General features: G+C 44.9%; 1 protein-coding gene across 3 annotated transcripts; it reads left to right on the top strand.

Moving 5' to 3' along the window:
* Window positions 1–18,166: 18,166 nt before the first annotated feature.
* On the top strand, window positions 18,167–22,059 carry HEY1 (hes related family bHLH transcription factor with YRPW motif 1). Of its 3 annotated transcripts, none has more exons than XM_068525515.1 (5): window positions 18,167–18,483; window positions 18,751–18,826; window positions 18,967–19,062; window positions 19,336–19,417; window positions 20,312–22,059. In XM_068525515.1, exons 1-5 carry the CDS (start codon window positions 18,395–18,397, stop codon window positions 20,893–20,895), a joined length of 927 nt encoding a protein of 308 aa, XP_068381616.1. In that variant the 5' UTR covers window positions 18,167–18,394; the 3' UTR covers window positions 20,896–22,059. The 3 variants fall into 3 exon arrangements, with proteins under 3 accessions (XP_068381616.1, XP_068381617.1, XP_068381618.1); XM_068525516.1 differs by having other exon boundaries at window positions 18,171–18,483; window positions 18,967–19,050; XM_068525517.1 differs by lacking the exons at window positions 18,167–18,483; window positions 18,751–18,826; window positions 18,967–19,062; window positions 19,336–19,417 and adding an exon at window positions 19,438–19,851.
* The last annotated feature ends 3,451 nt before the right edge of the window (window positions 22,060–25,510 follow it).

Below are 25,510 nucleotides of genomic sequence, written 5' to 3'. Positions count from 1 at the left end.
CACCTCCCTAATGCTGCTTCTGCGATTATTCTGATATCATGAGGAGGTGGGAGTGTGCTAAAGACATTTACTTGAAATGCAAGGTCTAGCCTATGTATGGTGTGTTTGTTTGGAATTCACAAGTAACGAGTAAAGAGATCTTGGGAAGCAGCATAGTGTAGGGATTAGGAACGTAGATGATGGACTCAACTTGCCTGGGTTCAAATCTCAGCTCTACCACTACAAGTTGTGTGACCTCAAGTCAATCTTACTCTGTGCCTCAGTTTCTCCAGCTGCAAAGTGGGTTTGATTATGATGATAGTAATAGAATCAATATCACAGGCTGGTTAGCAAGTTCATTATACAAGAAACGCTTACAAAAGTATCTGGCCTATAGGAAGTGTTCTTCACTTGCTTGATCATTGATTATTTTCTAAAAATAATTTTTTTTGAAAGATTCTATACCTTTTTTCCTTTGGTCAACATATTCTAAACCAAATTGTACACTCAGGTTTTGATTAGTATGTTTCTCTGTGACACAGCCTGTGTAACTTGAGATGGAATCAAAAGCCCATCCTGGCTGACCTCCGGGCAGGTCAACACCAAGCTGTGGTCTCAGGGGCTTCTCAGGACTTGGCTCCATCTCAGCCACAGGTGGTCTATTACCTTGTTTAACCGATTACATCCAATTAAAGGGAAGGCCTTAATTTGCCTTTCAAGCACTTACAATCAGCTGAACTGTTCGACATCACTTCCTGATGCTAAGATCTCCTGCTTCCTCTTTCCCACACAAGAGCAGCAAAAAGAAACATATTCAAATGAAGGAATTTTCAAAGTCTTTCTAAATTTTTACTGAAAGATGGTTTCTCCTTCCCTTTGGCTTTTGATGCATTTATAAATCACTTATGTAACAATCTGCTGCAGCTTTGAACTAAATGCAAATCACCTCTTTTTAAGTCAAAGGACTGCAAGAAATTTTTGTAAAAGAAATTAATGGGAAAGAATTTACATAGGTTAATTTTCCCATTATAAAATAATATATGCTTAATGTGGAAATTTGGAATATGTAGAAAAGTACATGGGAAAAAAAAAAAAAAAAAACCTCTATGACCCCAACCAGAAATATCTACTAGAAACATAGAAACATCTGAGTATATTTTCTTCCAGGCTTTTATTCTGCATATAGATTGTGTTTAATATAGTTGTAATCAAAGTATGAATACAGTCTGTATCCTGAATTTTGCTTCACTTAACTTTAAAAATTTTCCCCACATTGTTGTAAATTCTAAAAATTTATATCAGTTGTATGTAATTTCACTATGCTTAATTATTTGTTTTTCTATTATTGAACACTGAATTAAAGAATTATATCTAATATTTTTAATCATTTCCCCCCACTTTTTTGGTTTCTTATTTAGAATTGATTTGAGGCAGTGAAACACGTAGGTCAAAGGGTGTAAACATTTTTAAGGCTCTTGATTCATACTGTCTATTCTAAAATGTCTGTTCCAACTTAACCTTCCCATAAGAATGGGTGAGAGTACATTAGCAGAAGGTCAAATTTCATCCTCATGCTGTCCAGAGGAAGCTGGTAGGGTTCTTATCTCCTTCCCTCCCACCGCCTTTTTAAATGATTGTAATAAAAATTACCATCTTAACCACTTTTAAATGTACAGCTCAGTAGTGGTAAATATATTCACATTGTTGTGAAACAGATCTCTAGAAGTTTTTATCTTGCAAACCTGAAACTCTGTAACTATTAAAACACAACTGCCTGTTTTCTCCCTCCCCTCAACCTCTGGCAACCACCATCTACTTTCTGTTTCTATGAATTTGACTATTTCAGAGATCTCATTTAAGTGGGATCATACAGTACTCTCGAGTCCCTTTTGGAGCAGCGTATCTAGAAATTACTTGCAGCGGGGCAGTCACTCAGAGTGTGACCTCTGTGAGAGGCAAACAGGCTACCTTCTTCTCCCTTACTGCTACCTCTCCCACCCCAGGCCCATCTTATCACATTTAAGCTCCATATCAGATTCATATATCCATCTGCCTCTTGGATATCACTACCTGGATGCCCCACAGTCACTTACAACACAACATGGCCCAAACTAAACTCATCATCTCACTCCATTTCAAGCCTGTTCTTTGTCCTTCAAGTTGCCTATCCCAGTGAATCCCACCATCATTCATCCAGGTTGTATGAGACAGAAGCCTGGAGTCATCCCAGACTCTTCCTAGTTGCCTATTGCCAAAGTAAGTTCGGTCCCCACGTTCTTTCAGTTTCACCTTCTAAGTATCTTTTGAACCTGGACTATTTCCCTATCTGGCTCCTCATTTCAGTCTCTTATTGGGTTAGTCCTCAACCTGCACTCCCTGCCTCTAGCCTGAGTCCCTTCAATCCATCCTCCAAACTACTGCCCGAGTTATCTTTCTGAAGGACAAATCTGATGATCTTATTCCTTTACTTAAATCTTTTGCATTTAGGATGAAGTCCAAAGGCCTCAACAAGACTTTTCACGATCCTGCCCCCACCCCCAGCTCTGTGCCGCAGCTGTGCACACCTGTTTGCATGGCCCCTCATACTCCATCAAGACCCGTAGGCCTTTTGCACCTCCTGTTACCTCTTTTCAGAAAGTAAGTCCTTTTCTCCCGTCCTCTCTCGGCCATTTGTTATTTGCCACTTAAATGTCAGATGAGTCATTCCTTCTCTAGAGAAAGCCTTCCTGAATTCCCCTGCCTGGCTCTGGTGCCCCTCCTCTAGCTCTCATAATTCCCAATGCAGACCTCCACTTCTGAGTCATCCTTAATGATCGGTTTACACACTTACCTGTCTCCTCAACTAGATTTGTAAGCGACTTAAAGACAGGTTCTGAGTGTTTCACCTCTCCATCTCCAGCTCTAGCCAAGTGCCTGGCACACAGGAGATACTTAAAACCTCCTTGCTGGATTAATGAAGTTACTCTTGATCTTCTTTCTCCACCGCTCTGCTACTTTCCAAGGCGAGGGCAGAAACTTCTTCCTGTTGCTACAGCATATACGTTTATACAATGAGTCCTTATGAAAGCCAGCTTTCCTTCTATTTCTAGAGAAGTATTGATAATATTGTATTTTCAAAGTGGGGACTTCCATCGTGAAAATGGAAGCGTTACTAAATCTTAGAACCCAACAAAAAGCCAAGAAACATAGAAAGCAAGTTTTTAAAAAAGTGGGCCCATGTATTTTGTCAAGCTTACTACTGTCCTCTGTTAGTGGTCTCTAACAAATTCCTGCGCCACTTCTAAAAGCTTAGCACCCAAGTGCATGAAATTCAAAAGCTTCAGTCCAACGACAAGGCGCTGACTCAAAAGTCACCACTTAACTGCGTTTCACTCTTCTCTTCCCCCTCTCCCATTGCACAGGGATGCAAGTTCTTGTTTTATTCAGAGTGTGGAAACGGAACACGCTGAAATACCTTTCCTCTATTATCCCATTCTGGAAAAGACTCGCGGAACAAAATTGTGAAAGTAATTTTGTAAAGCATTTCCTAATCAGGTTAGAAGTCTAATGAGAATTTCTCCTTTAATCCTGCTTCTTCCAACTATTCCCGCCCTTACTGCCCCCCCCCCCCACTTGGTTGCCATTGCAATGCAGTGGCATTTGCTCCACAATCAGCATTTCTTCCCTTCCCTTCTCACTCCCACCCTCCTGGGAGGCAGAGAGGGAGGCGCAGAAGAAAAGGGGAGAGAAAGAAGCCCCGAGTAGCATTCAGTCTGCCCGGCTCCCTGCAGGAAGTGATCTTGCTGCTTTTAGGCCAGCCACACGCCTCCCAGCCAGCCAGCAGCTCTAACTAATTAGCACACGTGATGGGAATTGGAAACAAAGTCGCCAACAATAGGAGCGTGGGAACCAGGGCTGCGCCGCAATTACAGCTCCCCTCCCCCACACCCCCCCGCCCGCCATCCGCTGCGGGCGACGCGCCTGCCGCCCAGGGAGGGAGCCACCGGGGCCTCCCTGTCCCGCGTCCCTCCGGTGGGTCCGGCCGCTCCTCTGCGTTCTCTGCGAGTCTGCGCACAATAGGGGGAAACGTGTTTAGGGAACCTCAGCTCCTGCCAGATCACGCGGGAGGTCAGTTACCCTTTGTTGGGAAAGAGAGAGGGAAGAAAGACGGTCATCAGATAGCCTCCTTGCGATAGCTTAGGGACCCGCCAGTTTAGGAGCGCACGGCCCAGCCGTGGGGACCAGGCACCCCGCCGGACATCTGCAACCAGCGGCCGGGGCACCGCGGGCAACGCGCTCGCGTTTTATTCTACATGGGATAAGTGGTCCCAGCCCTTTCCGCGTGCTGCTGCAAGGGGCTGTTGGCCGGGCCTAAATTCAGCGACGGCGGGGAGACCGAGAACCTAGCGCCGGCGCCTCTAAGCCTCGGTCTCCTTTACTAGCGCCAAGCAGCTCCATGCGCATGTGCCAAGAGGTCTTGTCCAAGGTTACTTCAGATAGGCTGCTGGAAATTTGCTTCTGACGTTTCCCAGCGCGCTGCCTTCCATATAGAACAACTTTATTGAGATATAATTCACATACCATACTATTCACCCACCTAAACTGGAAGATTCAGTGGTTTTTAGTATATTCACAGGTAAATGCAACCATCACCGGAGTCAAGTTTAGAACATTTTCATCTTCTCAAAACAGAAACAGAAACAACCCCCCACCAAAACCCTGTACCCATTAGCTTTCACCTCCTCTGTATCCCTCCCTCCCTCTCACCTCCCCAGCTCTAATGTGCTTTCTCTCTTACAGATTTGCCTATCCCACACATTTCATCTAAATGGAATCATATGTCATCTTTTGTGACTGCTTTCTTTCATTTAGCATGTTTTCAAGGTTTATCCAGGTTGCAGTAGATACCACTACTTCCTTTTTGTTGCTGAATAATATTCTACTGCATGGACTGCACACACATTTTGTTTATCCATTTATTGGTTGGTGGACATTTGAATTGCTTCCATCTTTTGGCCATTATGGATAATAGTAATGCCATGTGATGTAAACATTCACACTCGTGTTTTCGTTTGTCTTGGGTAAAAACCTAGGAGCAGAATTGCTCAGCTCTGTGGTCAATTTATGTTTAACTTTTAAGGAAACTGACAAACTGATTCCAAACGGGCGGTAAATTCCCAACCAGCAATGCATGATGGTTTCAATCTCTACAGATCCTCTCCAATATTTGCTATTATTTGACTTTTTTGCTATAGCCACTCTAGTGGGTGGGCAGTGGTTCCTCAGCTTTTCCAGTGCAAAATTTCTAAAGCCTTTCTGGATGTAAGAACTGGACTTGCATAGTATATTCTAGAAGGATCATGAATGGTAAGTGACTCAATCAGATTCTAAAACACAACAGTATCACTGTTTCCCGTGAAAACTGAAGTAGAAAGTAATTATTTACAAACATGTATCTGATTGATAGCAAAGAGCTTGCCAAGGAAGCTCCAGCTAAGAGCGGACTCCATCTGCTACTTCCCATACCACCACCCTATTCCCAAATCTCAGCTTCCACTGTCTGTAGCAGACAAGTTATTCTCATAGTATGTGCTTAAACATGACCCTGTAAGTTCAAACACTTTATCTGGCAGTAAAACGTTATTCTGGTTTGCGTTGTCCAAACCCAAAGTTATTTTCCTGGAACCAGGGTGTTTGATTAGATTTTAAGTTTATTTAGATATAATCATAAATTCTCATTTATAGGAAACTGCTTTTATAGTAACAGTTATAATGTTTCTGTTTACATGACTAGCTGCAGATCACTAAAGGGACGGGCTACCATGTTACCCTAAAAAAGAATTCAGACAGTAAGTTGCATTTATGGCAATGAAGGGGCGGGGAGGGGGTGGAGAATCCCCTCCTGGCTTACCCTAGTTATTTGTCAAATTCAGAAATGACTGCCATAATCTTCCATTTATTTCAATGTAGTATTTTTCTTAAGCAAAGATATATATTGCATATAATGATTAAAGCAGGAATATATTTGGAATATGGTTGGAAGAGGTCATATTTAGCCAGACAAGCAGCAAATGTTGCAGGTGAGGCATGCATTGCATTCTCACCTTTGCTTGATTTGACTGTGATTCTCAGTCTTGGCCGCACATTGGAATCACCTGAGGAGCTTGAAAAACATGTTTATGCCAGATGCTGTCCCAGATGAATTAAATCCCAATGCCCAGTTTTTGTTGTTTTTCAGGGGGTTTGGGTAGGGGAGGCTAACTTCAGTATTTTATTATTATTCTTTTTTTAAATTTTTTTAAATTTTTGGCTGTGTTGGGTCTTCGTTTCTGTGCGAGGGCTTTCTCTAGTTGGGGCAAGCAGGGGCCACTCTTCATCGCGGTGCGCGGGCCTCTCACTATCGCGGCCTCTCGTTGCGGAGCACAGGCTCCAGACGCACAGGCTCAGTAGTTGTGGCTCACGGGCCTAGTTGCTCCGCGGCATGTGGGATCTTCCCAGACCAGGGCTCGAACCCTTGTCCCCTGCATTGGCAGGCAGATTCTCAACCACTGCGCCACCAGGGAAGCCCCCCTAACTTCAGTATTTTATACCAGATCCCCCAATAGATTTCAAGGGCAGCCAGGGCTGAAGTTGGTCTGACCCATGGTTCTCAAAGTGTGGTTCCAGGACCAACAGCATTGTCACCTGGGAACTTGATTGAAATCATAGCCTTGGGCCCAGCCCAGATTTAGTGAATTAGAAACTCCAGAAGAGGGCCCAGCAATCTGTGGTTTAACAAGTCCTCCAGCTGATTTTAATGCGTGCTGAAGTTTGAGAACTGGTCTCACTAGAAATTCTCCACTTTGGCTCCACATTGGAATCCCCTGAGAACTTCAAAAAATGACCGATGCCCGGGTTCCATCCCGAGATATCTGATTTTAATTGTTTGAGGTGTGGTATAAGAATTGGGATTTTTAAAAAAGCTTCCCAGATGATTCTAATATGTGGCCAAATTGTAAACTGTAGATCTAAACCAGCGATTCTTAAAGTGTGGTCCCGAATGCCTCACCCGGGAATTTGGACTACAGATGGTTGCGTCCCCGCTAGATCTACTGAATCAGACACTGCGGGTGGCGCCCAAAAATCTGTGTTTTCTGAAACCCTCCATGTGATTCTGATGCTCGACACCACTCGTCTAAACGGCATAGTTCTAGGTCTGAAGTTGGGATATGTATATGTATGTAGGGTGAATCATAGTTCCATACAAAACTAGTAGGCCCTGGAGGAACACGCTTTCTCTTTATGTAATTAATATGTATTATTAAGTTCTATTATTACCACTGTAATGTTCACCTGGTTTTTAATTATTTTGCCTTTGTGGATTTGAAGGATGATCTCCTTTATGCTTTTCTCTTTATTTATATGCTTTTATTTTTATCTTTATAGCTCATTTATTTGGGCTTCAGAGGCCTGGACATTTCATTTGACATTGGGGAAACAGTGGCTTCCTTTCTTCTCTATGGAGCCCTCCCCATGGGAAACTTATTTTGAGAATCCATGGTTTCTCAAGTAGGCAGCGACTTTCTTAAAACAAACATCAAACCATTATCACAACCAACAAAGCCATCCCCAAATTCAAATCACTCGATTTAGGAATTTAACATATATCCTGAATTAATTAGAAGAGTACAAAGTTCTTATCATTTGAAGCAGCCTGGGTGATTTCAAAGATACATACTGAATACTGTGTATCTCATCATGATCTTTTGATAGACTTGAAGCCCAGCAACTTGTTTTCTCCTCAACTGTCCTTTATCAGAGCCAAGTTTCTTTATGAGCAAAGACAAATGGTCTTCTAGAACAGTGGTTCTTAAAGTGTGGTCCTTGGATTAGCAGCAGCAGAACTGCCTTGCCCTCCAGGTAACTCTGCTGCATGCTAAAAGTTGAGAACCACTTTCTTGAGCAAGACATCTGGGAATGATTCTTGACTCATTACCTGGCAGGGCAGTATTCTCTCCATCCAGTGACATGCCAAGTACTGCTCAATGTTCTTTCAGATTTCCTCTCCCTTTTTCTTTCCCTCCCTGAAACCATAGCCTTAATCCAGGTTCATTCCCAGAAGATTCCCAACTCTAGGATCTCTTTCTATATGTGTGTATTCTGTTTGTATCTCCTCAACTATGTGTAAGGAGGATTCAAAATCTCTCCCTTCTGTTTCTGAACCTAACTAGATTATCTTATCCCGTTTCACTTTCTTTGTCCTCATGAGCATGGTAATCATTTTTCACTGGACCATCCCTCTGCTGCCCTGTTTCCTTACACTCGAGGCCCTCTTCTCCCGACTATGGCACAGACCATCACACCCTCTTCTGTTTTCTCTCCTAACTGCACATATGCCACAAATACAGGTACAGGGAATAAAGGCAGCAAATTGCTTTTGACCCATGGCATTGAAGTGTCTCATCCTGCACGATTCTTCCTTCACTCACCATCCATCAGCATATTCTTACTCTCTGGCTTGCACTTAAAATGTGGGTCCAAGAGACCAGATTCTATGAATAAACACATGGAGAAAGCAATATGAAAATTCCTCCTAGGGAAAAATATGAATGGACTTGTGGATTCCTTACCTGTTGGTCTGATTACAAAGGAGAACAAGAGAGAAAATGCTGACAACGATGACACTAGGATGTGCTCTTGTTCAGTCTGCTGTAAGGTTTTTGTGTGTCCAGTTCAAGAAGGCAGAATATTTACGGTCTATAATATGGTACCTTTCGTAGAAAACCCTTAATGCTCAACAATTGTAAAGCAAGATCTTGTGTGTGTATGTGTATGCATGAACACACATACACGTGTTTTAAAAGGATCTAAGTTCACAATGATAAAATCCAAAGAACTGTTAATGAATTCCTCTTCCAATGTACTCTACTCGCTTTCTCTATACCTCAGTTATTAGAAGTAATTCTTGGCAGAAACTCAGTAAAATAGAATAGAGACATGCTGTCCCATATAAGTGCTTTGTAGCCTGTCAGTAAGGATTGAGTTTTGGGGAAGGAATAGAAGAAGGTAATATTTATAAATTAGATAATATTGATTTAAAAGTTAATTCTTCTAGTCAAATTTCAAGGAAAAAAATCTCAATAAATGTTGCATATTGGCAATAAGTGGTACCAGGACAGTAAAAGAAGTCTCTGGGCATGTTTTAAGTTTTTGTGTTTTGAATAGAAATTTTAGAAACAAAGATGGTTTGAATAAGAACTATAAAAATTTAACATTGGCTGATAGTAGAGTGAAATTTTGGTTAGGGTCACCTATATAAGGAGTACTTAAATTCTGTAACACTTTTAGGTTTTCTTAACACATACAAAACATTAAACAAACTCTTAAAACTGGGTGTGAAAATTCACTAAGAGTATTTTACAGAGGACAAAAAATTTTAACTCAGAGCTGTAGATTCTCAGAAAACTACACTTGGAGTTTGGGTTCTTTGGTAAAAACTTTAAAAAAGCATTTAAAATATTTCTTACGATAATTGTGTACAGACTGAGGCAATGACGTGTGACAACACACATAAGCAAAGACTAATCAAGCTGTCTTCAATGCTGAATACATTCTGCCTTTTGCAAATTAGGGCATGTGTTTAAACCCTATGGAAAATTCTGCCAATTCATCTTTCTGTTTCTATTACTTATTTTTTCCAGTGGGGAAATACATTAATTTTATTCTATATACTATGTTTTATCATTACTGAATACAATATGACAAACAGAAAACCTAAATAGCCAAAGATAGCTGAGTATTTTATAGTGTTTTTAGATGGTAAAAGAAAAGTTTATTCAATTACGCCTTCTATTAAGATCTGAGGAAGTTGTGTCCTCCAGAGTGTACTTTCAAGGACGGAAAGCAATCTGCCTGCTGCACTTGGGAAGGATGCTCATGGAGGGATGGTCACAGTTGCAGCAAACCTTAGTAGCAGTGAATTCTGGGTATTTGGCATGACAGGTAGATGGGGGTAGAAGGCCCAAAGAGAGAGGTCCTGGGTTCATTTGTCACATGTGCTAGTGGGAGGGTCAGTAGGGCCAGCTCCCTACATGGGAACCTGCATCAGAGATAAACCATCTCTTCATTTCATTGTCATCTGACGAGCAGCTCAAAAAGGAGAGGGACAGGAAGGAAGATTCCAGACTGAAAACCCAAACCTCTGTTAAATGGTGATACTAACCAGAAATACCAAGCCCTTTGCCATTTCTTTGGAAAGAAACTTGTCCTATTTCATTAAATTACACTTGATAAGGGATTGAAAAAAGTCATTGAAAAACAAAAATATCTTTGATGCTGTAACAATGGGACCTTTTAAGTGGGAAAAATTTGTGAAAATCTTTTGTTTAGCTCTTTCAATGATTGACAAGTAAAATATATTTTAAAAGTTGTGAAACAGAACACATCTATAAAAGAAATAAAATACATGAACATTCTATAAGTTTTGAAATAGGAACACCATGGACTGGGTAGCTTAAACAACACAAATTAAAATTTTCAGTCTGGAGGATGGAAATTTGAGATCAGGGTGCCAACATGGTCAGATTCTGGTGAGGACTCTCTTTCTGGCTTGCAGAAGGCTGTCTCCTCAATGTGTCCTCACATAGCAGAGAGGGAGAGAGCAGCTCTCTGAGGTCTCTTTTTATAAGGGCACTAATCCCATCATGAGGGGCCCACTCTCATGACTCATCTAAAGCTAATTACTTCCTAAAGGCCCCATCTCCAAATACCATCACATGGCAGGGGGTTGTTAGGGCTTCAGCATATGGATTTTGGGGGGACACAGTACAGTCCATAGCAGGAATGAGATCCAAACACCATTCACTTCTTTTCTCTTTTTGTAACTGGACGGGTGCCTGGTCCCACTAGCCTTTGAGTATAGGCAAGGTCACATTAATGCCCAAATTACAGTGACTCTTAACCCTTCCTGCCTGCTGGGACTTTGTCCCCTTTCTAAGTTCTCGGCCCTACCTGGACACAGCCTCATTGATGTTCAGGAACAAGTTCACCACTGCCAGGCCCTCCTGAAGACTGCTGCTTTGCCAAGCCTCCAGTCTTGCACTGGTGCATTACCCTGCACCCTCAGAGCGCCATTTGGTGGTAAGTTTGCATAGGGGTGGGGTGAGGGTTGCAGAATGACCCCATCCCAAATTTGCAGCATGTTGTTACCTGGGTACTGATCAGCACTGGTTCGTTTTGTTTTGTTTTTTATTGATTTATGGCTGTGTTGGGTCTTCATTTCTGTGCGAGGGCTTTCTCTAGTTGCGGCTAGCGGGGGCCACTCTTCATTGCGGTGCGCGGGCCTCTCACTATCGCGGCCTCTCTTGTTGCGGAGCACAGGCTCCAGACGCGCAGGCTCAGTACTTGTGGCTCACGGGCCCAGTTGCTCCGCGGCATGTGGGATCCTCCCAGACCAGGGCTCGAACCCGTGTCCCCTGCATTGGCAGGCAGACTCTCAACCACTGCGCCACCAGGGAAGCCCTTGTTTTGTTTTTTAACAGTGTAATCTATCATACAAACAGCTCCTTCAGCCTCTGGTCCTAATCTCTCTACTGAGTCTCAAAATCTTCCCCTTTCTTTTTTTCTTTTCTTCCTCATCTCTGCTCTGGGCCCCTGAATCAAAAGGTAACAAAACAAAACAACAACATTCCTTTCAACCTAAACTCAAAACTCCAGTGTACATCAATTCAGGCAGACAGACAACTTAGGGGGTTAGCAGCCCACTAGTTTCAAAAACATACAAAATTCCAGTTTGGGGCTCACCTGGACCCTCCCACTACACTCTGAATTTTAATAATTTTAAATCATTTTAGACTTCTTTATAATAACTATCTATGAACACAAAAGTCCTAAATTATGAAACACTTAGACACAGGATCTAATGACACCGTAGGACGCAGCTATTGCAGTATTGCATGAATGTCCAGGCAACCTAGGAAAATAGGCCTCCACTTCCACTGAAAGAAACTGGATACAGGTTCTGAGGAGGAATGATTCACAAACTTGCTTTCGTGACACCCTAAGATTTATCTCATTTATATCCAGAGCTGTCTTGGAAGTGTGAAAATAAAAAGTTTAGTTGAGTTACTGAAATTTTGAAAAGAATACACTGCAAATTAGTATTTGAATTATTTTAATTGAGAAAATGTTGTAAATTACTACTTGCATCATTTTAATTGAGAAAAAAATATGCTGTAAACTGCTCTTCGAGGGAAAGAAGGTGTCATGGAGTCAAACAAATAGCAGGGATTCAGATATTACTCTGGGCAAATGTCCTACTTCTCTCTGCCCAGGCTTCTTCCCCTAAAACTGGGAAAAAATAATAATTTCTCCTTCCTGGGTTATTGTGAGGATTCAATTAATGATAGGTGAAGTTTTTAAAACTGTGCCTGGCATATGGTAAGCGCCATAAGAGTGTTTGCTGTTAAAAGCATTTCAATTTTTTTCAAGGAATTGGTCTCTCAGATTAGTCAGCAAAGAACTTTCAAAGCAAAAGTTATATCCAGAACTCAATAATACTTCTTACTAAGTCACTTTTCACTTATATTTAATTTAACTTTTTGTGGGTCAGTAGTCTTTAATCAAAAGCAAAATGCACCCTTTCTATGCTAGTGAAGAATTTCCCAAAGTCTATTCCTTAGGGATGCTGTTTTAGTAGAATATTAGCAGATGTTATGTGAAAAAAGGTGATGAATCTGGGAAGTGTTGAGTTAGGCACAGGATAATGAGGCTTCTTTACTAAGGACTTCTCAGAGCCGTTCATACTCTCATGTGCCCGGAGATTGCCAAGAGTTGCCCAAATGTATCTGAAAACAGATTCTTTTATTTACAGAGAGTCTTGAAAGGTTAATGTTCTGTGAAATGCACTTTGGCATTTTAAATATCCTTTTTTGTTTTTTGTTTTTTCTTTTTTAAAGATGGAGGGGTCCATCCTGAAGCAATTTACTGGCAGGAGCAAGAAAACCTACAGAAGCTCCTTCTTCAGGGGCCAAGCCAAACTCCAGATGAAGCAGCCCATGTTATTACCATCATAACACATAAGCAGGAGGCGTACCATTTGTATAGTATTTTACAAAATGCTTTGTCTCATTTTACCTTTCAAAACAACAAAACCAACGCTGAGGGATAATTCTTAATTTACAGATGAGGAAACCGAGGCTTGGAGGAGAGAAGTATTGTCATGGGCTCAAGGTCACACAGCCAGGAAAGGGGCACTAAAACCCAAGCAGGCAACTTGGAATCCTCTCCCCCTCCCGCCGTACCACACTGCTGCCTGATGGGATTCCAATTAAACAATCCCTTCAGGGCGAACACAGAGGGTCTTACATCTGACCTCAATTAGGAGAGACGGTAGTGGAAGTGCATTTTTGCGAGGCATGACATGCCACAAGGCAATGTGGCATTTGAGACATGGCCTCTAGAGAAAGCGGGAAGCATGGGGAACAGAGGAAAACTGGCATTTAGTCAGAATTCTGGTCTGACGGTTTTGGGCGACTCTATCGTGTGGTTTCTGATTTGGTGGGTTCTCACAAAGGAGCCATCGCCGAGCTCCATAAGTACGCAACTTATTTGTCCTCATATTCATAGCACTGCACGCTCAAGGGATGCTCTTTAGAAAGAGACTCAAAAAACACAACTTTCACTAATAATGAATAGCAGATGCTTATTTTTTCACTCTACTCAAAATAATCTAGTATTTTTCACAAGAAGCACTGGTTCTTTCTCATCTTAAAAGGATATTACTTTCTAGAAACACTTTTTTAAATTTAATTTTTTTAATTTAATTTTTATTTTATATTGGAGTCTAGTTGATTTACAGTGACACGGTTTTTTAATATATCCAATTACTAGATGCTTATTTATTCCTCATTAGATGTGTAACAGAGTATCTGAAGAAAACTGAGGGGTAACCTAGTGTTAAGTTTATTTACTCATTGGTAAATCAGGTATATTACCAGTAAATAATAACAGTTGCTGTTTGAGTGCTTACTAATGGCTCAGCACCATGTAAAATGCTTTACATAATTGATCTTCTTTAATCTGTGACAATGGAAAATAATAATTGTTAATATTCCCATTTTACAGAGAGGAGAACTGAGGCTTAAATATGTTAACTTGCCCGCTGTCATGCAGCTAAGATGTTGATCTGAATACGTCTTTAGAACACACTTGTGAGTAGCTTGATAGGGATTGTGGCTTCCCAGCTCAATGTTCCAGGCCTGACTCAGTGCCCAGTACATAGTAGGGGCTTTATATGAGTTTGTTGAATGAATACATAAAAAAGCAAGACCCGGATGTTTCAAACACTGGCTGGTTTCCCGTAAAAGTTGTTTTAACAAAGGCATTTTGCCTCGGAATGGATACAGCAACTTGTCTAAAAGCCCAGAGTGAGGCAGCCTCTCTCTTTTCCCTGGGCTGCAGGTGGAATCTCTGGCCCTCCTGCACACCATTCCCAACACCCGTTTATTCACGATCACCTGCACTCACTAGCAAACTGACGGAAAAAGGGCCTCATTGAGGACACCAAAGTAAGGACCTCCACAGCGGCTAAAGCCCTGATGAAACGATAACTGATGGTTCATGGCTTCTTCCAGGGCAGTCCCCGACCTGACTGCTGCTGTGTCCCTTCTGGCCAGTTGGCCATCCTTAAGCCTCTTTCTTTTTCTTTTTTTTTCCAAGCAGTCTCCAGAGTTCGCCAGGGGACTGAGCTACTGATTCCCACAGTGGTGGTATATATATATACATATATATATATATATTTTTTAATTGGAGTACTATTGATCTACAATGTTGTGTTACTTTCAGGTGTACAGCAAAGTGATTCAGTTATATATATACATATACCCATTCTTTTAAAACTTTTTTTTCTCACATAGGTTATCCCAGAATATTGAGTAGAGTTCCCCGTGCTATACAGTAGTAGGTCCCGGTTGGTTATCTATCTTATATACAGTAGTGTGTGTATGTTCATCCCAACTTAAGCCTCTTTCATATGGAAGTGCTGAAGTTGTGGTGTGAGGATGAGCTCTTTTCCTCTGGAGGGCTCACCAGTTAATCTCCGAGGAAGCCCAGCCCACGAGTGGCCCTGTGGATGAATTCCCAAATCTGGAGTATCTATCTATTCTGGGGCACCTGGAGCACTTCTTCTGCAAGAGAATGCAGAGAAAGGCAACGGGCTGGATATAAATAACTAAACTGAAACTCCACAAACCAGGCAAGGAAATGGGTCTGCATGCAAACTGGAAAAGGATGGTACCTCAGGAGCGATGAATTATAAAAGAATAACACTCCCCTCTACTCCACGCCCACTCCGTTGGAAAAGGCCCTCTCCTGAGGGGCTAGGCTGGGCAGCTGCTCTCAGGCTGGAGAGGGGGTCACTTTTGCAGGTTTGCCTTGCATACAGGGGGTTGCTAAGTTTAAAGCAGCAGTTCTTTGCTCCAAGCTTCCAGGGATAAATCCCCTCTACGGAGCAGGCGGTACAACGCTGGGCCTCATGCTTTCAGTCCAACTCTCTCCCGTGAATCCACCACCCAAGGTGGGAGGCCTCGACCCCTTCTTTCCTGGCTCTAACTGAACCACCTCGTTCACTTCATCTTCATCCAAGTCCCTTCCCAAGCTCAGAAAAGGCCTTCTCAGACCTCAGAACGTATCCTCACCCCCTCGCTCTTCCTTATCAAAAGGTGCTTCGAAGCACTGACACGTCTATTAACTATTTGACTTGTGTACTATCTCCCCACTAGAATGTGAACTCCTGGAGGCAGAGACCATATAACCTTTGGATCACGATCACATTCTCAGGTCCTAGCACGGTGCCAGGCACATAGAAGACAGTAAGTGTTTGTTGGATGTATGAACGAAGGAGAGTCAACGTTCAGAAGCACGGGAAATAGATGACTTCAACGTAGACCTCGATTTTGACCGAAAAGTAATACTGAGTATGGGAGAAATATTTTGTTTAGGTACCAATGTGGGTGAGGAATCCTTAACCTCACTTTGTCTTTTCCTCTCCCGCACCTATCTGCAGCTTGTCCACACCTCGACAAGGCAGCAGAAACGGGCCAAGGCAGGAAAGGGTGACTCACTGTAGATTCTAGAGGCTGGGAAAATTTACAGAACCACAGCTGGGTAGTGGACACACTGACTTCTGGGGCAGGGTGGCCTGTCACTTTGGGGGAAGAAATTGCAAGTCAGAGAAACTTCTGGAAGGCAGAGGGGAGTGGGTGGATGGTTTCCTATGCCTGGACCACCAGGTTCTGGGAGGGAAGAGGCAGGTGGCAATGATGTCCTTGATGGAAGATTGGGGAGGATGGAAAGGAGCATAGGAGGCTGAACTTCTGGTTTTGTGATTATAGCAGACCCCAGAGAGCTCTGTTACCTGTGCCAAGGGCAGAGAAAGCAGATAGTGGGATTATCCTCAGGGGGACAACTGACAAGTGGCCTCTGATGGAATACCAGGGAGCAAGGACGCCTGGGGCACCAGAAACAACAAATCCCAGTTGGCTGATGGAGGGACCCAGCCTAGACAGGGAAGCAGAGGAGGCCTTCGGGAAGGACTGAGGGGCTGGAGGTGAAGGTTTAGTGGAATAAGAGGTTTAATGAGAGTCAGGAAGTGGCATAACGTGTGTGTGGGTGAGAGGCTGAGAAACCAGCGTCCATATTAGGCTCAGGCCGCTCATTGTGCGGCGTCCAAAATGTCTTAAGAGGGCATTGAGATCAATAATTAAGGAGGGATAGAAACGGACAAGCAATCTTCAAAGTGAGCATATTTCTATTATCCTCAACAATATCAAGCGTTCCCTCACTGACAGGACGGCAGTCACAAGAGTGGACTTGACAGGAATACGAACAGCTCTGCTCCTTTGTCAGGGATAGAGAAGCCTGGATTTCTAAATTCAAAACAACCACCCAGCTGTTTCTACAAATCAAGAACCAGCCCGAGATACACAATATATATATTTTAAACATCTATCTTCTTGAGGACTTGCACGTAGCACTCAGTACACGCCACGCCACCACCTAGGCCGGATGTGTGTGGGTTGCGCGTGTGCGTCTAGGGGTCAGAGACTTGCATCCCCGCAGCAAGGGCAGCCTCAGACGCAAATGCTCAGTCCCGCCACCCTGTCGCCCGCTAACAAGATCTGGCCGCCAACGCCTGGAAAAAAAAAAAAAATCCCCAGGGGCCTCCTCCCTACCCCCACCTCCAAGTCAGCCGAGAAAACAAGCGCTCCATTTCCCCGGACATTAGATGCACAGGGGAATTCATTCCATCCTGGAGACTGGGAAGCCCCTGCGGAAGCGAGACCGTCTGCTAGTGAGGACATAGCTCCAGAAACCGAAAAAGAACATTCTCTGAAACCACATCTTCCCCTGCATGCGCCCGGAGCCCTGGGCTGGTGGCCACAGTGAATGGCGTCCCGGCGGCCGTTCTCCCGGCGCCCTGCACCTTCCGCGGAACGCCCGGCGCGCCGCCCGGCCAGATGCATCGGGCCTGGCTTTGCCGGAGGCGCGCGGCTCCCGCCGCCGGATACGGCGGGCCCGCAGCGGAGATTTACCTCGGCGCAGGGCGGCGGCTTCCGGGGCCGCCCGGCGCCCAGGCTCCGATTACAGGTTCACACGGGGGGCCGGGCCCGCGGCCGCCCAGCCCAGCCGGCGCGCCCTCACGCGGCCCCGCTCCCCCGCCTGCGCATTCTTCTCCATTCATGCGGACACCCAGCGCCGCCACCACCACCTCCGCCGCCGCCAGCGCGGCCGCCGTCGCCGCCGCCGCCGCCCGCCCGGATTGGCTGGCGGCCGCGGCGCCGGCACTTTCCCACGGCCCGCGGCGCGTGCGGCTCACCGGCGGCGCTGCAGGCGCGGCCCTGGCGTGCGGCCAGCCCAATCGGGGCGCGCGGGGAGGGGCGGGGCCGCGGCCGCCACCGGCTTGTGTCCCGGCCCGGCCTCCCCAGTCTGCTCGCCGCCGGCCCACCGCCGCCCGCGCCTCCTCCTTCCCCCCAGCGGAGGCCCGACGGAGCCCCTGCGGAGCCGACACACCGCCGCCGGGCAGGGGCGGGCGCCGAGGGCGGGCGCCGAGGGCGGGCGCGGCGTTCGCCCTCGCCCTTGGCCTCGCCCCCGCCCCGCCCCTGAGAGGCTGCCAATCAGTGGAGCGAGAAAGCGGATTGGCCAAGGGAAGGCTGTTGCCCGGGAGCCGACGCCCCGCCCCTCCGCCCCCTTGCCCGCCCCCTCTACTCCCCCGCCCTCCCCAGGGCCCTGGGAAGGGGCGCAGCGTGGGAAAGGGATGGTTGAGTTTTAACCGGAGGCAGAGAGTGAGCCGGACCAGTGTGTGCGGAGCGCGAGCAGCCGAGCGCGGAGAGGGGCCGCTGCAGTTAACTCCTCCCTGCCCGCCGCGCCGACCCTCCCCCGGATCCCCCGCGTAGCCAGCATGAAGCGAGCCCACCCCGAGTACAGCTCCTCCGATAGCGAGCTGGACGAGACCATCGAGGTGGAAAAGGAGAGTGCGGATGAGAATGGGTGAGTTGGCGGCGGCGGAGCGGGAGCGGGAGCGGGAGGCGAGCGCCGGCTGGCCTCGGTGACAGCGCCCAAGGGCCCGGGGCACGCCGGCGCCCTGCACTGACCTCTGCGCATCTCCGGCAGGCCTCCGCCCCGGGTGAAGACCCCGGAGGCTCTTCAAGACCAAGTTGCCAAAAAAAATCTGAGTACGGGGAGGGCGTGGGGGCGACCCCTCAGATCACCTCCTCTCGCTTAACGGTGATTCCTGTCCCCCCCCCCCCCATTTAGGAACTTGAGTTCGGCTCTAGGTTCCATGTCCCCAACTACATCTTCACAGATCTTGGCCAGGAAAAGACGGAGAGGCGTAAGTCTCTTTACAGTGCACCCTCTTTTTTGGGGGGGCGGGGGTTGTTTTGTTAATTAACGGGAAGAACCACCTTTCTTCAGTTTGGAATTTACAGTCGTAATGGAAATGTTCCCCTTTGTTTCGCCTGCTTTCTACAGATCATTGAGAAGCGCCGACGAGATCGGATCAATAACAGTTTGTCTGAGCTGAGGAGGCTGGTACCCAGTGCTTTTGAGAAGCAGGTAATGGAGAAAGTAGGTAGAGCTCTCCGTGTAGCTATCTACACCTTCAGAATTCTTCCCATCATTAATCTGAACCTTACCCGTGCCGTGGAAAATAACCGCGTTGTTTGTGCGGAGGAAATGAATTCATCCAGAGTCCAACACATTTTGGAAGATAATTTATTTTGCTGTTGTCTGTACTTTTATGATTTACAGAGCATATACGTGCATATATATTTTAAGTTGTTCCCCAAAGGCACTTGGTACCGAATCAGTTTTTGTTTTTGTTGTTGTTCTCTTCTCTAGGGATCTGCCAAGCTAGAAAAAGCCGAGATCCTGCAGATGACGGTGGATCACCTGAAAATGCTGCACACTGCAGGAGGGAAAGGTACATCTCTAGTCCGGTGGGGGAAGAGTGAACAGCCGCCCATGGCCAGGATTGGTGCAGTCGCTGTCTTATTTTTACTGTGTGCTTTGGGGGTGGGGAGAGAACGGTTTGTGGTGTGTGGGGTTGCCTGTCAGTGCATTTTCACGTGCGCGTAGGTTTTTCGCCAGTGAATTCATCATCCCAGCCCTCTGCAAATTAAGCTTATGCACCTTCTTTTGGAAAATACCTATTATGGGTGAGGTGCCCTAAAGTTGTGACAGCTCTGATCAGGTAGCTCAAACCACATTTGTTTGTCAACCTTTTTGAGAAAAAGGTTTTTTTTTTTTTAAGTATATGGTCTTAATTTCATATACAAGATTCTTAAAGAATAAGCTGCCACATGACTGTTGAGGAAAGAAACCTGTTGTGGTTAAGTAAAGAAAACCCAAAGGAAGGTGGGAGACGGAGGAGGTCTGTTTGTCTGTCTCCAGCCGGAAAAATGCTTTACTCTGGACCAAGTGCCTAAAAGCTCCATGATGATAACTTACATCTGTGTGTCGAATGAATTTCACTAGTCTGTGGTTTTTCTGTCCTTGATGTATTTTTTGTTGTTGTTGAGGGAAAACATGAAAGGAATGAACATAGTTTCATCTGCCGGTAGGGTATAATTCCAATTTCTGCTTGGCAGTCTCTAACTGGGCTTTGAACTTGCATTAGCAAAGACATACTTCTCATGTTGATTAATGCAAAGATTTTGGTCGACTCCCAAATATTTGGACTTTCAGAGAGCCCGTGAATGCCGTTTTTTTTTTTAAAAAAGGATGTAGATATTTGCCAGGAAGGGCTGCCTTTGGGATTGAAGAAATGCGGGAAATGAGCGAAGCTCTGAGGTTTTTCTTTTGTTCGTTTCCCCAGGCTATTTTGACGCGCACGCCCTTGCTATGGACTATCGGAGTTTGGGGTTTCGGGAATGCCTGGCAGAAGTCGCCCGTTACCTGAGCATCATTGAAGGACTAGATGCCACGGACCCGCTTCGAGTTCGACTGGTCTCGCATCTGAACAACTATGCCTCCCAGCGGGAAGCGGCAAGCGGCGCTCACGCAGGCCTTGGACACATTCCCTGGGGGAGTGCTTTCGGACATCACCCGCAGGTCGCGCACCCCCTGTTGCTGCCCCAGAATGGCCACGGGAACACTGGCACCACGGCCTCGCCCACGGAACCCCACCACCAGGGCAGGTTGGCCACGGCACATCCGGAGGCGTCGGCTTTGCGGGCGCCCCCTAGCGGCAGCCTTGGACCGGTGCTCCCCGTGGTCACCTCCGCCTCCAAACTCTCGCCGCCTCTGCTCTCCTCGGTGGCCTCCCTGTCGGCCTTCCCCTTCTCTTTTGGCTCCTTCCACTTACTCTCTCCTAATGCACTGAGCCCTTCGGCACCCACGCAGGCAGCAAACCTTGGCAAACCCTATAGACCTTGGGGGACGGAGATTGGAGCTTTTTAAAGAACTGATGCTGTAGAATGAGGGAAGGGAAAGCTTAAAATCCCAGCTGAGCTGGGCTGTTGCCAACATCACCTTAAAGTCATCAGTAAAATGAAAAGGAAGAAGGTACACTTTCAGATAAATTTTGTTGAAAGACGAAAGGTTTGTTGGTTCACTTTTTCTTTTTTAATGTTTTTTTTTATCATGTCATGTATTAGCAGTTTTTAAAAACTAGTTGTTAAATTTTGTTCCAGACATTAAATTGAAATAGTGAACATAAACCAACAAATTGGTGATAGGTTTGGACTGTGCCTAATTTACTTTGTAAACCTATCTGTCTAAGAATGATTCCATTTTGCCTCAAAGTTTTGGGAATTTTAACATTTAGTATTTTGGGTCTGTTTTTCTCCTTGTATACAGTCTCTTTTTAGAATTAATTTTCCAAACCACTATGCTCAATGTTAACATGATGCTATTTGTTGATATTTTGACACTTAAGGTGTTGTATAAATGATATTCTTTTTTGGGGGGGCTATATTGAATTTTATATTTCTGAATAAAGCGTTGACAAATCAGATGATCAGCTTTATCCAAGAAAGAAGACTAGCTAATTCTCTGCTTCCTGCAGCAGTAGGGTGAACGTACAAACCATCAGGGCCCCTGAATCTGAATGACCAATTGCTGTCGTCTACCAGGACTCACAGTTCTGGCTTGGTTAGGAGAGGTCCCTGTTTGGAGTTGGCAGGGAAGAGACAGAAGATGATTGCGTAGAATGTGTCTGCATTTACCAGCCCCAAGCAATGCAATGAATTTTTAATTTCACAGATCTCAAGTTCACAAGTGTTAACATGGATAAGTGATCATGGTGTGCAAGTGGTCAATGGAATAGTCCAGTGGAACCTGTTAAATGTATAACCTAATTCTTCCTGGAGCTGCCATGTTTTCTTTTCACTGGAAATTTTTATGTTGTGTTTTCCTTTTTGGTGCATGGAAATGTGGTTATTGAGATACTTAAAAGGGCTTTGCTGCCTTCTATTTGGTTTAATTTGATTTGGGCTATTAAAGCATCATTTTACAGGTTTATTCCTTTAGCAGGTGTAGTTTAAACAACCTCCACTGAACTGGGTTTGACCTCTGTTGTACTGATGTGTTGTGACTAAATAAAAAAGAACAAATTCTTCTGTATATGTCTTACATACTTTAGCCTTTCCCTCTATTGGCTAAGATAAGATAAATTGTCTCTCATTTTCATTTTGCCTGGTCATCAGTTTTCTTATGTTTAATAATTTCATTGTTCTTGGTATTTGTGATTCTGAATAAGGTGACTTCATTATGGTGCAGAGCTTTGGTGTGACTCCCATAAGGGGACATAGTCCTCTAGCTGTTATGTCAGATGATCTGGCTTTAAACTGGCCGTCTATGGACCAGAAACCTCAAATCAGACTGGTAGTTGCAGGGTGGGAGAGAACTCTGATGAAATCATAAAACTGTGTTGACCGTTCAACAAATATTTACTGAGAACATCTACTGTGTGCTGAGTTCTACGCAGGGAGAGCAGAATATGAAATTTCTTTCTTTTTTCTTTTCTTTTTTTTAATGGCAAAACAAGAAAAGCCAAACCTTGTTAATTCTGAGCCGGGGAATCTGAGGCCTGGTGAGCGATTGCAGGCTGTAATTCCGCACCTGCATGGCTCCAGGAGTCTTTCCTTGTCTGGTTTCCAAGGCATTTGTTTAACCCTTTAGTTGCATTTGATTCCTTCGCTGTGTAGTGAGGAAGCAGACACGTGCTTGAGGTTAGAACAAAACCCTGCCAGAACAGAGGCAGTAATCTTGGCCCCCGGGGAGAGGAGTGCCTTCCCATTGCTTTAAAAGTCGTCCTTCTGCCAATTAAGGGGTCTCCTAGCTCCGAAGGAGTTTGCCTTGATCCTGAGGGTGGGTGGGGAGGAGAAGGAGAAAAACCACTCTGGCAGATGAAATAGAGCCGTTCTTTTCTTTGCCTGACCACTGAACTCCTCCTCCCTCCTCTGATTAAGAAATGAAGGCAAAGCGAAGTTTGGACTTTGAACCTGAGCAGTGACTTCTGGGTCCCTAGGAAGGGGATGGATGGAGACTGCGGCATTTTTCTGATTGAGGGTTTCAAAGGGCAGCTCCCACTCAACCCTTCTCTGCGTGGCCTCAGACGTTGGTGCCTCCTGGGATGCACAGTTCTGCTCTGAGCACTGCCCGTACCACGCAGACACTCTTTCTGCCTGTCATAATGCTGTGATGGGAAGTGTGATGATAATTTCTGCCAAGTGTCAGTGTAATTTTAGCAGCCGGGGTTTCGCATGGCATTACAGCATTACTGAACAGCATTGTGCTTAGACTGTCTTAGATGCTCTCTCTGGCACCCAGGTTTAGATGGCTGCTAATGCGGTAGGAAAGCAATAAAGCCTCTCATTTTACCGGCCCTGCTGGAAGCACTGTGCAACCGTAAATATGTGGCACGTTCCACTTGTCATATCAATGACCCCTGTGTCACCATCTGGTTAGTAATTTTTTCTTTTTTTGGAAGGGGGATGGGGGGGTCGTTTTCAAGATTACATAGTTTTCCAAAGAAATATTTTGGGTGGGAATTCCCTGGTGGTCCTGTGGTTAGGACTTGGCCCTTTCACTGATGGGGGCCTGGGTTCCATCCTTGGTCTGGGAACTAAGACCCCGTAAAGGAAGAAATATTTGGGTTTCTTTTTAAACCTCTTCAAGGTGACAGGTTTCTGGAAATTGTGGAGATGGAGTCTGAGCTTCCTGGGAAAGAGAATGGAGTTATGATGATAAGCCAGTGGTATGTAGAAAAATGAATGTAGAAAAACTCTCATTTCTATTCTGAGTTGATGTAGGATGAAAATATTAACATCAGGGTCATTAGTGCTACCATACTTTTATATTATATATACATTTATAATACTTCTACCCATGTAAACAAAATGTTTTTAGGTTGGCCTGTAAATTTACCTTATGGAGAAAATAATATCACTTATGAAGAATCTTGAAAGTCCTCAATAATTACCCATTATCTTCATTATGTATATATTACCATGAATTAATGACATGAAAGATAGGTGGGCAGAATTCATGCATTAGAAAAACCTCTCAGTCTAAATCTTTTTTAGATTTAGAGAGAAAAAAATCCAAGACGTATCATTGCTAATTTATTCAGTATAGTTCAATTAGGATGTGACTTTTATTCAGCTTTTCTTTGTTGTACTCTGTTACTCACAAAAATCATGATATTTTAAATATAGATTACTTACATTTTAAATCCCTCAGAAAGTGTTATATCTCCTAGTTATACTTTTCCCCAGCCCTTCTGGTCTATACCGGTATCACAGCTTTGATGTCTTCATTAGATTGCACCGGTGATTTATAATTAAAATAACTTCAGAACTAATATCATTTGAGAAACTGCTTCAAATATGGCACAATTTCTTTCACAACTGGAGCTCCAGGGAATGGGGGTGTCTTGGGAAGGAGACCCGAATTCTGGTTCCTGCTCTGCTTTTATCTGATTGAGTGACCTTAGGTAAGTCATTTAAAATTCTCTGGACCCTGCTTTCCTCATCTGTCCCATAAAGTGGTTGGACTAGATGGCGGGGGCGGGGGGTGTCCCAGGTGCATACTCCCAGGGAAAGGCACTAATGGGGGAGGATGCAGGGGTATGAGCCAGTGGGTGCTGACCCAGGGGGCATGTGCTCCCCGCACTTTCTGTCTGAGGGGTCACACCAGTTGTTTCTACATAGGAATTTTGGTCCAGCATTGCCAGATCTTTCAAGTTTTCAAGAGCGTCTCCAATTTTAGATTTTTATGTGAAATTGCCCAACTTATGTAGGTTGGTAACTAATTCACGGAAACCTGTCTGCCAGCAAGACGGGGTCAGTGGGTAGCAGCCTACTCTCATCTCCTAGGGCTCTAATCTGAAAGGCTCTCTGAGGGCTAAAATTTTCTAATACAGTGTCTTTGTCACGCATGGCCTATGGATATGCTTAATGGATAAATAGTCACCTGACATAAAATAAACAGTGCAGTAATTAGGCAGATGTAGGTGGTCTTATGTAAAGATAATGGGCAGAGATTTTAAAAATTATTTCTGGGTTGTCATATTTCCACAAGAAGAGAGAAACTGAAATCATTCTTTTTATTCTAAGCCTGGACCCTTCCCAGGAACCTCTTCTGAAGGTGCTCTCGACTTTGTCCTTGTGTTCACTTGACCGAGGAGGAAGATGGGGTCTCAGCCTGGTGGCCTTCAATGAAAGAGCGGGTGTGTACCTTGCTTGTGACTCAGGACACTGAAGTGCTCAGAGGCGCCATCTGATTTCAGGGAGAAAGAAGTCCTGGCAAAGTGCAAGCTGTTTTGAACCTCAACTTGAAACATAATGCCTGCCTTCATCTTGATGAGCTGCAGGGCTTTTCACTCGGATGCTTTAGTGTTCTGCTCTGGGGTGGGGCAGGGAGAGGGGAGAAAGAAGTAAGGAAGGAGAAACCCAGGCCTTTCTGAAGTGTCTGCAGGTATTGACATGCATTTGCGTCAGAACTGTTTCCCCAGGCCCACAAGTCCCAGAGAAACCGGAGGTAAACAGTTGTGGAGAGATGGGTCTGGGGA

This window comes from Eschrichtius robustus, chromosome 17 (assembly GCF_028021215.1).
Source record: "Eschrichtius robustus isolate mEscRob2 chromosome 17, mEscRob2.pri, whole genome shotgun sequence".
Taxonomy (NCBI): Eukaryota; Metazoa; Chordata; class Mammalia; order Artiodactyla; family Eschrichtiidae; genus Eschrichtius; species Eschrichtius robustus.
The sequence above is the reverse complement of the archived record's forward strand: the minus strand, read 5'-3'. Positions and strand labels throughout refer to the sequence as shown.

Excerpts from the sequence above, each read along its gene's own strand:
- HEY1 (XM_068525515.1), top strand. The coding sequence starts at position 18,395 with ATGAAGCGAGCCCACCCCGAGTACAGCTCCTCCGATAGCGAGCTGGAC. Across the intron at positions 18,484-18,750 it reads GAGAGTGCGGATGAGAATGG|GAACTTGAGTTCGGCTCTAG; the intron begins GTGAGTTGGCGG and ends CCCCCCATTTAG. Across the intron at positions 19,418-20,311 it reads GCACACTGCAGGAGGGAAAG|GCTATTTTGACGCGCACGCC; the intron begins GTACATCTCTAG and ends TCGTTTCCCCAG.